At 32.1% G+C, this 14,887-nt stretch overlaps 1 protein-coding gene across 1 annotated transcript in view; it reads right to left on the reverse strand.

Moving 5' to 3' along the window:
- Window positions 1–14,887, reverse strand: part of SOS2 (SOS Ras/Rho guanine nucleotide exchange factor 2) — a 118,403-nt gene that overhangs the window by 15,699 nt on the left and 87,817 nt on the right. Inside the window, exons 15-19 of the mRNA XM_074213438.1 lie at window positions 14,474–14,593; window positions 14,199–14,361; window positions 12,290–12,407; window positions 9,976–10,148; window positions 5,061–5,177 (exon numbers count right to left, since the gene is read on the reverse strand). Of these exons, the coding sequence (XP_074069539.1) occupies window positions 5,061–5,177; window positions 9,976–10,148; window positions 12,290–12,407; window positions 14,199–14,361; window positions 14,474–14,593 (691 nt within the window). The remainder of the gene's footprint in view (window positions 1–5,060; window positions 5,178–9,975; window positions 10,149–12,289; window positions 12,408–14,198; window positions 14,362–14,473; window positions 14,594–14,887) is intronic.

The raw sequence follows: 14,887 nt of genomic DNA on the forward strand, positions 1-14,887 counted from the left end.
GAAAAAAAAAGTCATTTCATTCAGTAGAAAAACATACTGCCTTATAGAATGTTTTATAGTAAGGTGTCTCCCATCCATACATCAAGATCATTCCAGATTCCTTGGAAGACATAACTCTATTCAAGACCTTGCCTTAAGCAAACCAAAGGGAGAGATTTGCTAATCAAAAGTATTTGCCACTATAATAGAGGAAATCCAATGTAGAATTAAAGTTGAGGAGAGTTTCCCTATAGATCAAGATGCTTCAAATGCTCCTGTTTGCAGATGACATTGTATTGACTTCATCAAGTCCCAAAATACTGCAGAGCCTCCTGGAAGAGATCTACAATTATTCAAAGGAATTTAGTTTATCCATCCATACAGGAAGGGCTAAATTAACAAAGATTTCAACAAGAATTTGACAGACACCCTATCAAATATAGAGCTTATGTGAATGAGAAAGGCTCCAAGCTGAAAGAGAGTGAGCTGGACAAATTTTAGGAAAATATCTTCTTAATTAGAAGACAGGGCAGTTTCTTATCTCTTTTACTAAGCTAGAACTCTCCATGAAAACAAAAGCCCATCTTTTCAACTCTAACATTTTGCCAGTGTCACTATATGTCACTGAAATGCTGAACACATAACTGAGAAATTTCAAAGAAAAGGCAACAAAGACATCCTCAAGGAATTACAGGAAAGGAAGAAAAAATGGACTGATAACATGGCAAGAGTAAGAGATGACTAGTAGCCAAGCCAAGTGCTCCATTGGTACTTTGGATGTTGCACAAAAGCAAGGATATCAGCATGTTGCATGGAGCTCTTGTAGAAAATTTTAAAGAGAATATGGACAAGATTTGCATATCAAAGAGGGATATAGATGGATTACAATATGTATGACTTTACAGAACTAAAAAGTGAGCCCTCATTTGAGTATTCTGAAATGGGGTTTAGTAAACTATCCTCCTCTATCATATTTTGAAATGAGTCTATATAACTAATGGCATTTCCTTTTTCTGAATGGCAAGGAGATTAAGTGTTTGCTGGCTAAATTTGTTGTCTTCCTTATGACAATTACTACTGCTTATTAGGAAGTAGTGATAATTAAGGTCAATATCATTCTTTCCCATTTTTAATTCGGTGGCATCAAGAGCTTATTTGAATATAATTCAGGGTGAAGTTCTTACAACTGTGTATCTATCGTTTATTCTAATATTTTTATTCTAATTCAAATTCACCTTTGCTTTTAATAAATCAATGGTCTGAGAACATGCAGGCATTTCTACTTTCTTAGAATTGTCAATTTCATTTTTCTTCTGTTATTTAGGTCTCCCCCCCTTTTAAAGGTTTTTTTGCAAGGCAAATGTGGTTAAGTGGCTTGCCCAAGGCCACACAGCTAGGTAATTATTAAGTGTTTGAGACTGCATTTGAACTCAGGTACTCCTGACTCCAGGGCCAGCACTCTATCCACTGCGCAACCTACCTGCCCAGTCTGTTATTTTAGTTTTGACTATTTTAACAGTCTTCTCTTTATGAAAAAGACATTTGAAACATATTAGGTTTCTGACTAGTCATAGCATTTGGCTTCAAACTTGACTTCCACATCTTCTAATTAAGAAATTATTTTATCCTGTAATATCTCTCTTACCTTATTGAAAAGAGAAACTATTAAAATAAACTAGCATATCAACTATGTCTGACAGAGTAAACAGCATTTTATACACTTAGTCTATTGTTTTTTATCAAACAAATCATCAAAATTAAGCTAAATTGCAATAATCTTAATTCTGGCATCTTTTAATATTGTTTTACTTTAAACCATTTTAGTCAGTTTTTTTTATTTTTCTCAAGTCATTTTGTATATTTTTTTCTTCTTCTACATTAATTCATAAAAGTCCCCCCAAGTTTCTGTGAATTCCTAAAACTGGCTGCTACTTTATAGTACCAAAACCTTCCATTACATTCATATGTTCAGCATTAGCTAATCAAAGAGTACTGAAATTATGTGCAGTTTTATGCTACCCTCAAAAATATTTCTATGAATATCTTAGAATCTGTGACCTTTTTCTCTATCTTTGTCAATTTTTAGGTATGTGGCCAGTACTGGTGCTGCTGGATTAAAGGAGGAGTATTTTAATGACTTACCACACAATTCCAAATTGTTTTCCAGAACAGTGGATCTATTTCACACTGACCTATGTTATATAACAGTTTTTTGTTTTGTTTTGTCATATTACCCTATTGTAGTGATGCCTTTGTTGTGAGTGTCCTGAGAAAAGTGATCAGGATGATGAAGGACCTAGAAAGCATGCCACATGAGTGGCTACAGTAAGTAAGGATGCTTATAAACTGATAAAATGTAAGGAAAAAAGCAACTTCCAACAAACTCAAGGGTAGTCATGTTCTGTTTAGAGACAATGGGAGAAAATTACAGAGAAAATTATTTAGCTTCAATATAAGGAATTTTCCTAATATTTTATGGTGGTAGGGACCAGTTTGTGATTTCATTGATATATAGAACTGTGGGAAAGAAAACAACTTCTAACAATGCAGGTTGCTATCTTCTCTTTAATTTATAATCTTACAGATTGCCTAGAATCATTATATGACTTGTCTCAGTTACACAGTCATCACTTCAGAGGCAATATTTGAACCCAGGATTAGGAATTTAAAGGAATATTGGATTCTTCATCATTGAAGATCTTTGAATAGATGCAATACAGCCACTTGTCAGGAATACTGTAAATGAGATTAATGATCAAAAAACCAAATAATTTATGGGATGATGGCATCCTAAAGTCCCTAAGCCTATTTCAGCAGAAGATAAGGGGAAACAGAACCTCTGGAATAATTGCAATTCTATTCATTCTATTCTATTTTATTACTGCTTATCTTCCTAGTTTCAATCTGTTTTATCTGTTGCATCATTTGTGTCCCATTTCCTTTTTTTTTAAAGGTTTTTGCAAGGCAAATTGGGTTAAGTGGCTTGCCCAAGGCCACACAGCTAGGTAAGTATTAAGTGTCTGAGACCCGATTTGAACCCAGGTACTCCTGACTCCAGGGCCAGTGCTTTATCCACTGCACCACCTAGCCACCCCTCCTTCTTAGTCTTAAAATTTTTTTTTTTAAATTTAAGGCAATGGGATTAAGTGACCTGTCCAAGGTCACATAGTTAGGCAATTATTAAGTGTCTGAGGCCACATTTGAACTCAGGTCCTCCTGACTCCAGGGCCAGTACTCTATCTACTGTGCCGCCACCTGGCTGCCCAATTTCCTTCCTATTTTTTATTTCAACTTTACATTTTCCCTATCTAATAAAGTATCTTGCCCAAAATAGGCACTTAAAAGTTTGTTGAATTGAATAATATGGTTGTATAAACTGGATTTTATCACAAGGATGGAGAGTTTTATTTTTCTCCTACTGATTCAGAAACAGTTTTGTAACTACAGTATTGTAGTTTTGCAGGACATTGAAGATGGTAATTTAAACAATTATTTAAGAGTCTAATTAATATTTAATGCTGAGCTAGCTGAACTTAGTTAACTAATGAAGGTCCTAGAAATAAAAAGTTTTGTCTTAATGTAAAAAAATGAACATGATAATACATGGTGCTTTAAGTACTTATGATAAGCAATATTTTTTATAATGGCAATGGTCATGCAGCTTTGACATTTACTCATGACCTGAGTCATGGCTGACTCAGAATGTCTCATTTTCACTATACTAATCCCCTATAACCTGGTTTCTCAACCTAACTTTAGTTTTCTATTAGCTTTAAGTTGATTTTGTGCCATACAAATATGCTTTTATTACACTATTCTATTGTATTTTATAATTCTCAAATTTTTAAAAGAATGGATACTAAACTTCCAAAGAAATATGTAAAAGTTGTAGCTCTTGAAGAGCACACTTTAATGACTGTTACAGATAGTGCATCAATTGTTGTGGAGACATCAAGCATTTCTAGGATCATTTAAGCTCACAATGAAACAAGATATTTGCATAAAAGCAAAAGAAAAATATAATTAACAATGAAATATAAAACCAAGGACTGAGAAGTTATTACTGAGAGAGCCTAATTAATTTTCACATTGTAGTCATAGATCTTACAAGGGAAGGTCTAGAAGAGACCTTGTTTTTGTTTCCTCTATAGTGGGACATTTGAAAAACAGTGAGAAGATCAAGTTTTAAAAAGTATTACCACACCATCAAAAATAAAAATAGCTGATAATCATTGCTTTGACGAAAACCTACTTGTGTTATAGGCAAATCAATAAAAAAGCCTGGAATACTAAATATTGGAAAAAGAAATTTTTACTGATAAAATCACTTTCTCAAAACTATACCAAAACTATTAACAAAAGAAATTCAAGAGAGCCTATAACATCTGAAGTTTCTTCATCAAATGGGTAAAATGTCTCTCCCACAAAAATATTTAGGGGATTTTTAAACTTCCAGTAGGAAATCTCAACCCCATTGAAAATATGATAACCTTCGATAAATATATTAATATGCTAAAAAGCAAAACTGTTCCAAAAGTATATATATTTCAAAATGAAGATAAAATACTATTACATGATCTGAATGTAGAGAAAAGCAAACTTTAGTAATCTGGGAACTTAACCTGATTTAAACTTTATTGAAAATTTATACTTTATTATCATAAGCTAGACTAAGAAAAATGGTTTATTTTTCAAAAAGTATACTTAACATCCAATATGATAAAAGTGTGGTTTCATAATGAACTAAAATATTAATGTCAATTTAAAAGAACTAGAAAAACTAAAGAACTCAATGTTAAAGAACTCACCTTGTGAACTCAATGCTAAATCACATCAAGTAATTGTAGCAAGTAATTACATATTAAAAATATTTTAAAGATGTAAAAATTTGAAGAATTAAGTATATAAGTGAACATATTAAATTATTTTAATTTGTCCTAAGCTACAAACTACTGTAAGAAGAGATTAATATTTTTGGAAATGAAAAATTCCTTTTCTTCTCTTCCAAATATCCTCCACTTTTTAAAATGCTGACTAGCATACTATTTTATCAGTTGTAGGACAGAAGTAAAAATACTTACAAATCGAGGTGGTTGTCTACAGTTTCGGGGTTCAATTTCGTGTGACTTATTGAATAAATAGTCTGCAAATTCTTTATCTGATGCATTTCCCATAGGGTTGAGATTTTCAAAGAACCTCTGAAATAAAATTTAAATATGAGTGAGTGACTTTTAAGTTCAAATTTCAAATGAGTTCAAATTTCATTTGATCTTTCAAGAAAAATCTCAAAATGAAGCCATACCCAGAACTTTCTTGTTTATTTGTTCATTTGTTTTCCTTTTCCTTTCTTTTTTCTTCTTTATTTTTATTTATTTATTCTTTGCTTAACTCTCAAGCAAAAGAGATAATTAAAAACAAACAAGTATCTGGTTGAACAAACAGCCTTAATGACCAAAAAGAGCTTTGATGACTCAAGATTAAAGATCATTTTGCTATGTTCAACAAATATCATTTTCCAAAGGTCATAATCCATGATAAAGATAGCTGCCATACTTCTCAATGCTCTATAAGTTATGATTATAAAAATCTTGACTAGTTTTATACTCTATAAAATAAAAACTTGTCTTATTATTTTGTTAGCTATATCTTATAAACAAGTCATTGTATCAACCAGATTAAAAACTATTCAATGGAAGGCATTAAGAGTTTATATACATGGGGCAGCTAGGTGGCACAGTGGAGAGCTTTGGAATCAGGAGGACCTGAATTCAAACCTGACCTCAGACATTAATAACAACCTAGCTGTGTGATCTTGGGCAAAGTCATTTAACCCCACTGCAACACCCCCACCCAGGTATATAATTATGTTATATTTATATAAATATTCATCATATTCCAGGTACTATACTAAATATGTGCATGTGTGCATGTAGATATGAATGCACATATTTGTGTGTATTAGACTAAGAAACATACTATATTGTACATTAACACATGTGTTTATATGTGAGTATACATATATATTTTATAGTATAACACTTTATAGTGTTATAGTTCCCAAAGTTCTTTAATATGCATTACTCACATTTGATCTTTATGATGACCCTATCAAAAAGTTAGATTTTTTTTTCCATTTGGCATTGAGTCTAATAGAAACTATGACTTGTTCAAGATCACAAAGTTAGGGGGCAAAACTGTTATTATTTCTAATAAGTAAAACTGATACTATAGCTTAAACCTATTAGTAAATTAGCAATAAATTAGGGACACAGGATCATAGTTTTAGATTTAGAAGAGATCTTAGTCAATATCAAGGCCAAATATTCATTATATTGAGGTCCAAGGACATTATGTAACTTGTATAAACCTAAGTTTTCTTGTTTTTCAGAGTTTGAGGTATTTTGTGTCCTACACTTTTTTTTGCATCATCATTTATAATTAACAATGTACATGCTGATAGGAAAAAATATTATAAATGACAGTTAAGTTTCCAGACTACTTCATGAATACCTACTTGAACCAAAATATATTTTAAAATTAGTAATCATATATTTTTTAACCACAACTTAACATTGTTTCTATGGGAAAATAAAAGCACTTCATGCCAATACAATGAGAAGGTAATCAAGAATCTAACCTAATCAATAAGAATTTATGAAGTCTGATTAATATTGATCTGTGTTTAGCATGGTTATTCATGTATAGGTTATATTTGATTGTTTTCTGTCAGAGGAGGGAGAAAAATGTAAAATTCAAAATCTTGCCAAAAAAATGACTATGGAAAACTACTACTGCATGTAGATCATAAAATAAATAAATTAACTATTTAATAAAAAAAAAAGAATTTATGAAGTCCCACACCTCAAAAAAGCTTATATTCTACTGGGAGGACAAAATATGTACACAGGTAAGTTAATATAAAAGAAATTTCTAGGGGTTTGGGGAGAGGGTGGCATATGAAGGGAGAAAATGGAAATGAAGAAAAGTCTCTTGAAGGAGGTGGCAACTGAACTAAAACTTGAAAGGATTTAAAGGATTCCAAGAGTTAGAAGGAAAGGAGCAGTTTATGAAGCCTAGAGGATTTTAATTTTAAAAGAAAGGAAATATGGGGACAGTCTGAAGGAATGACAAAGTCAAGTGAAAGTTTTTTTTAATGATGGGGAGATCTAGATAGAGTAATGGTCATTAGATTTAAAATTTTGGGGTAGAGAATAGGATCAAGGGCACAAAGGTCTCTCTAGGGCTGGCCTTGGTAAGAAAAGCCACTTCTTAGATACTGAAGCAAAAGAAGACAAAGCTGAAGATTCTGCTGAGGGAATCTTGAGATAAAAGGTTAAGAAAAAGAGAGGGGGATCAAAATAGATGGGCCTTAAAGTCCATTCTTCTATGAAGAAGGGGCAGCTGGATGGTACAGTGAATAGAGCACTGGATTTGGAATCAAGAAGACTCAACTTCATGAATTCAAATTCAGCCTCTGATCTTATTAGCTATGTGACTGATGGGCAAGTCATTTAGTCCTGTTTGTCTCAGTTTCCATATCTATAAAATGAGCTGAAGAAGGAAATAGCAAACTACATCAGTTATTTTTCTAGGAAAACCCCAAATGAGGTCATGAAGAGTAAGACATGACTGAAAAATGTCAAACTACAATCCATGAAGAATTGATTCTGGTGATACAGCAAGGTACATATTCTAGGTATCAATAATGATAATTTTGCAAAAAAGAAGCTAAGTATCTAGGTTAATCATTACCAAGAGCTTATGAACTCAGTAGGAACTTTTACAGAAGAGAATTCCCTTTATACATGTAAATAATCTACAGTCAAACTAACTGTATGTACTCGACTAACCAGGCTCACTAAAATGGAGGCAATATGGTACAGCAGAAAGAGAAAGCATCTCTGACACTTACTTTGTAACCTGGGTCACATCAATTAACCTCTTTAGGCCTCAATTTACTCACTTGAAAAATGACATGGTTAAACTAAGTGATTTCTGAATTCCTCTTATCTCTAAAACTATAACTTATGGTGTTTCTGGTATGAATGAGTAGGAATACAGGCATTTTGGCTAGTGGAAAGTTAACACATCTGCTATATATGTTACTATTAAAAATTAGAATACAATAAAATCTACTTAAATAAAATAATATATTTAAATTCTGATTCAAATAATTTTATATCTTTAGGATAATTATCAAAATCAATTATCATCACACATTAGAGAAGTACTAGTTAAAAGTTCTAACTGACAGAATTCTAAATAAATCAATATTTACTGGGTAAAAATATATATTTATAAAAATATATGTATTTATATAACTATGGGAAGGTAATATATCTATATATAGATTTATATAAGTACTAAATATATATATATAGACACAAAATTTTATACCTATTAAAAATAAGCAAATTAACAAGTATAATAATTCATTTATACAATGCCTTAAGTTTTGCAAAATGCCTTCATAGAGAACAACCCAATGAGTTATGTAGAGCAAGAATTATCTTTATTTTTATAGATGAGGAATTCCTCTTTGGTCATACCAAGTAGAGTTGAACTCAAATCTTCTAACTCCAGTTTCAATATTGCTTCCATTCTACAACTCCATTTATTATATGTATATCTGTCACTTTCTCTCTCTCCCCACATATGTATATACACACACACACACACACACACCACAAAAAATATATTTATATAATGTAAAGCATCCAAAATGGTTAGCATTATGAATATGATCAGGAAGCATATAAAAAAGATCAGTAAAAATATACTCCTCCCTAGAAGCATATTGTCTTTATTTTCCTAGATCTTTTTTTTAAAGCAGAATTCCAAATTACTTTCTGGGATGGTTGGATCAATTTATAGTTCTACCAATAGTGTCTTGTACCTTTTTTTTAGGTTTTTTTTTTTTTTGCAAGGCAAATAGGGTTAAGTGGCTTGCCCAAGGCAGCTAGGTAATTATTAAGTGTCTGAGACCGGATTTGAACCCGGGTACTCCTGACTCCAAGGCCGGTGCTTTATCCACTACGCCACCTAGCCGCCCCTTGTACCTATCTTTTTACAGAGCTTCCAATATGAAATTATTTCTTCTTTTGATGTCTTTTTTTTTTTTTTGGAATTTAAGGTTAAACTTTAGAGTTGTTTTCATTTGCATTTTTCTCATTAGCAATTTGGAACAGTCTTTCATATATATTTTATAAAGAATTTCAATCCTTTCGAGAACTTTTTCTTCATATCTTTTGATTATTTGTCTAATGGGAAATGTATCTTTACCTTACATATCTGTAGATTATTAATATTAAAAATTATAATACTGCTTTAAACTATTGTGTGTAAATATGCAAAGGATATCTGATTTTAAACAGGATAATAGACTCCCATTATGGGAAATCCCAAAGCACATCACTAGTAGAATTGCTCAAGGCACATAAGTTAAATGACTTGTCCAGAGTCACTCTAAGCATTGTGAAGAGTTGAAATTTGAACACACATCTACCATACCCTAACTCCAGCTATTTTCTATGCCATGTTACCCTGGGCAAATCAGCCTCCTCTTTGTAGGTCTCAGTTTCCTCATCTGTAAAAAGAGGAGGTTGGATTACATGACTTCTCCAGGGTCTCTTCCAGCTATATTCTTAAGATTCTATAATGCTAAGGACTGTTAAGCATTGGTTTTTATGATCACACATAAAATGTTACTTTTTTGGCAGAAGAGATTTATACCTATGATTCATCAGTGATCAATTTGTAAACTCCTTGGGTAATGCAGATAATCTATAATTTAGAGAATTTTCTGAAGCAATGAGAAATTATTTGTCCAGAGTCATATAGCTAGCATGTATCAGAGGCAGGACTTGAACAAGGCTAGTTCTCTATAAGACTTCTCAAAATAATATTATGGCAAAATCAATATTATTATAATTATATATATCAATATATCAATATTTGAAACATTTTCCTTAAAATTTAGGAAAAGAAAAATTTTACCCTTATTTCTGATTCTATCCGTAAACAATATGGCTGATTCTGATACTGCTGAATCTCTCCAGTAATTTCCGCTACTTTCCTTCTTTTACTAAAGTTGATTAATTCTTTCCCTTGTTTTTTAAGGAAATCATTATTCCCTTCTTCAGTCTTCAGAATATTTGTTAAATATATTCCTATGAGGAGGGAAAAAAAAGGAAAAATTTCATTATTCCATTCTCATCTCACTTTGTAGACAATGTTATTAGGAGGTAAGGATAGGGCCTAGGACTAGATCTGTAATTTAACTGATATAGGGAATTCCTTGGTAAGAAACCCTCCTCTACCAGTGTTAAGTTAGCACTCTGCAATTTATAGTCTTTAAGAGAGTTCCTCAGATTCCTAGGATAGGATAAATGATTTGCCCAGGGAAACATAACCAGCATGTCAAAGGCAAAATAACCCAAGTCTTCTCAGTTGACTCTTAAGCTGACCCTCTACCTACTACGCCATGCCTCCCTGTGTTAAATGTTATTACATATTTTAGCCTTGAAAGGGCACATTCAAATTATTTAATATATATGAAAGCATCTGAAAGCAATGTTTTAGATACGTGTGTGTGTGTGTGTGTGTGTGTGTGTGTGTGTGTATAGTTGGAAATTTAACAGGTTAAAAACTAAATTGTTTAGAGGTGAAGATAACACTAAAAAAGATTTTAAAAATAAATGTTTTTAACTTTTTAAACTTTATTTAAAAAAGACAAGAAAATAGGAGAATCTAAAATTTTATATTCTAGATTAAGATATTTATTTTTTCCCAATCCAAACCAATAGTTATGTAATAATTCATATAAAGGATTTTTTACTTTAGAATTAATAAGAATCATCTAGTTCAATACACTAATTTTTACATAGCTGTTGTTTGTCCTTTATTCTTGAAGAAGATCATGACATTAGGGAGATGATGCCATGACATGCACAAAAATTGGATTTGAGTAAGGGGATGCCTCACTTACTTCTCCAGAATCATCTGGGTCCATTAGCCAGATATGAATCAGGATGACTGGAAATGGCTCAGGATGGGAGGCAATCAAGGTTGCCCTGTCACACTTGCCCAAGTCACACAGCTAGTAAGTGTCAAGTGTTGGAAGTCAAGAATTGAACTCAGGTTCTCTTGACTCAAGGGCCAGTGTTCTATGCACTGCACTAGCTAGCTGTCATGGAATTTTTTATATATGACATATTTAAAGTCCAGGAAAGTTTAGTGACTTGCCCAAATTAGAAGAGGGATTCACTGCCAGGTGTATTCCCTTCAAATTCAATATTATTTCCATTTGGTCACACTTCAAACTCATTCAATCCAACAAATTTTTATTAAGCACTATTTTGTTAGGCACAGGTAGAAAGGCAGATTTGAGAACTTAAGAGTGGAATAGGATGACATGAAGAGATGTATCAGAGCCTCTGAAAACTGGCTTACAAGAGATTATTGTTAAATATTAATAGTGAGATTTTACACCCTAGAAATCAGCAAACACTGCATATCATGTAGTAATTTGTTTTCTGGACACTTAAGGAAGTGATGGAAAAATGTTAATAAAGCAGATTAAACTTAAAAGTGTGCTGTGTCTACCTTCTCCTCTCCCCCATAGAGAATCAGTTATTATCAGTAAATATTTATTTACCAGTACAACAACCCTTGGGAATATGATAAATATACTAACAATCCTAACAATAACAACAAAACCCCATGACAAATGCTTGAGAAATATAAAGTCCCACATGATATTCAAGAGGAAAAACAGTCAATACTGATTGGTGGGAATTGGGAAAAGACTCCTGGGGAGGTGGTTGCATTTGCTTAGCTCAGAGGTAAGGAAACTATGGGGCATGGCAAATCATCTAATTTAGGTAGAGCTTATCATCAACTAAACCCTACCATAATAATATTGGATAATTACCCAATATATAACTGCTCCTATAAATTATTTTGCTTGATGTTGAGTTTTTATGGAACTAATAAATTTACCAGATTACAATTTATTTGAACTTTTCTCTCAAAACCTATATAAATTCAGATGTCAAAACAAATTACTCTTCTTTGTCTCCATGAAGGTGTGCATTATCATTCTGTAGCTGCTTAAATATATAGTTTATGTGAATCATTGATTGAAAAATTGAAGAAAAACACCTAATAGAGGGAAATGCAAGACCATTCTAAAAAGTTTTTTCATAAGCTAACAACTCTACCTAACAGACACAAAAAGCAGTATGTTGAAAGAAAAGAAGAAAAAAAAATATATATATATATGGACAATCAAACTTAGTATCTGACTTACCAAAAAAAGGCACACAAGGTGGGTTGATTGATTTAAGTTTTGCTAGGTATTTTTTAAAGTGATCTTGGCTTAGTTCTACAGCTTCATCTAAAATCTTCCGTTTTCTTTCCTGTAATGCCTTAAAACAAGTATAAATTCTGTCAAAGCTGCAGATTGCCATTCTCTTTTAATCTTATAGCTATACATGAATCAAATTTGATTAATCTCATGCCAATGTTATCTACATATTTTTAAAATTCCTAATTTGCCTCCTTTTCTGAAAAGCCAATGACAGTACCAAAAAAGATTTTTCACTTATCAAAGAGATTCCATTAATATATTCTATATGATATGTAAGAATTTGATTTACAAACAACTTTTCAGAACCATCTAATTCAAAAAATAAGAAATGAAAACAAGGTCCAAATATATTACACACACACACACACACACACACACACACACACACACACACACACACACACACACAGACCATCTTTTCCTCAACATTTTTTAAATGATAAAAGACAAAACCTAAAGATTGTACTGTTTTTTAAGCTCTGTCATTTTTCAAGTTTTATTGTGTCAGGTCACCTTGCTCCTATATATGTTTAACGTTTTATGAAATTAAATTTTTTATTACATCTATTGATATACTGAGACAACCTAATGTCTCAAAAATCTATTGGTTCTAAGTCAGCAGATCAAGTACTTTTTACACACATTTCCTGTGCTGGTGCAAATCTGTTTTTTTTTCAAACCAATCCTTAAATAATTTTTTTAAAGCAAATGTAAAATTTTGAAAAGATACTAGACTGAATTTTTTTAAAATCAATGTTTTCATTGTCCAGAAAATAACAATCAAATTTCCCTATATTATTTCTTCAACTATATTCTCAAGCAAAGTAAAAAATTAGCAAATCTATGGTCAATCAGTTTCTATGGTCAATTAAGATGGTTACAAATGGCACAGCAACAAAGATTCACTTGTTTTACTAAGGCATATTTGTTATACTAAGGCATACTAGGGAAAAAACCATAAATCTTATATACAATATATCACTACTTTAAATGGTCTAGAACTAATTTTCTATTTTTATCTGTAATAATACCTATCATACTAAGAGACTTTCTAAAAATGTTATTATACATTTTATGTAACATATTATGCATATATAACTTGACCTGTTACTTCACAGGTATAGAAAACTCTTACATGAAGACACTCATTGTCACAAGGCAGGTTGACACTGTTTCCTCAAGCTGTTTTTGCATCTGGATTTATTACTTAGGGACTTCTGTGACTAACTTTTCCACCATGCCTGAGAAGTTTATTATGGGTATAGCATCAGAATCCTTTAAGATCTCATCAGCTCTGGAATTCTCCCTTATCACTATACCCTGTCACTCTGATTGGGGGGGCAGGGACCTGTTTTTCTTTTTTCTTCTATTTATTCGTTCATTCATTCATTCAGGCTTTTGCAAGGCAAATGGGGTTAAGTGGCTTGCCCAAGGCCACACAGATAGGTAATTATTAAGTGCCTGAGGTTGAATTTGAACTCAGAGACTCCTGACTCCAGGGCCAGTGCTCTATCCACTGCACCACCTAGCTGCCCCCTTCTATTTATTCTTAACATTCAACACAGTGCTTAGTCATAATATATACTAAAAAAATGTTTACTAAATGAAGGATTGCCTACAATACTGAGAGATTTTCTCAGGATCTCAAAGTTTCTATTTAGGAGGTGGTAGTTGAATACAAGTCTTCTTGAGTCTGATTTTCCATCAATACTATGCTTAATGCATGCATATAATATACATATATAAATATACATACACACACATGTAGATTTACACACACACACAGACATACACACACGCACTGTTTCTTCCTCCAAAAGAATGAAATTATTTATGGTCTAAGACTTACTTCAAATGTGTGGTCCAATCTGTACACAGGCACTGAATTTACTGCACTAACTATTTCTAATACACCATTGAAATTGTTCAAGTCTTGAAAAACTTGCAGAATTTCTATAATCCTACTTAATACTGCCACTCGTTCATCAAAGTTTTCTGCTTCTACTATGCATCTGGTCAAAAAGAGAAAGAAATTATTGCTTGGAAAATTTGCATGGGTTTAAAATTTTTTAAAATTATTTAACTTCAATTTTGATATTAGAACTCTACCATATACGTACTTACTTTTCAAACCAGAGAGTAAGATTTGTAGTATGCCGAATCATTTTCAATAAATTTGGGGAATTTATTTCCTTATCTTCTTTAGTCCACACACTTCCCACAAGTTCAGAAGGTTGAACTGCTCTGTTAAGCCAAAGATAAATGAGAAGGAAGAAAAGATTAAATTACTATTTATAATCAAAGTAGTCAGTAAATTCTGAACTGGGCATTTAAAAAATAACACACACAGTAGCTAATAGTATTATTAATCCCTCAGGTCTTTTGGTTCCATAGGAAATTATTCTCAAGTGACCACATCTAGAATAAACAGAAAGAAGGTTCAGAGGTTTTCTCTGAAAAGGCAAATAAAGAAGCTGGTGAAGCATACCCAAAGGCAACAAGAATAAGAATTTCAGTAGATATTTGTTTCTACACTGA

The sequence above is a fragment of the Macrotis lagotis genome, chromosome 1, assembly GCF_037893015.1.
Source record: "Macrotis lagotis isolate mMagLag1 chromosome 1, bilby.v1.9.chrom.fasta, whole genome shotgun sequence".
Taxonomy (NCBI): Eukaryota; Metazoa; Chordata; class Mammalia; order Peramelemorphia; family Peramelidae; genus Macrotis; species Macrotis lagotis.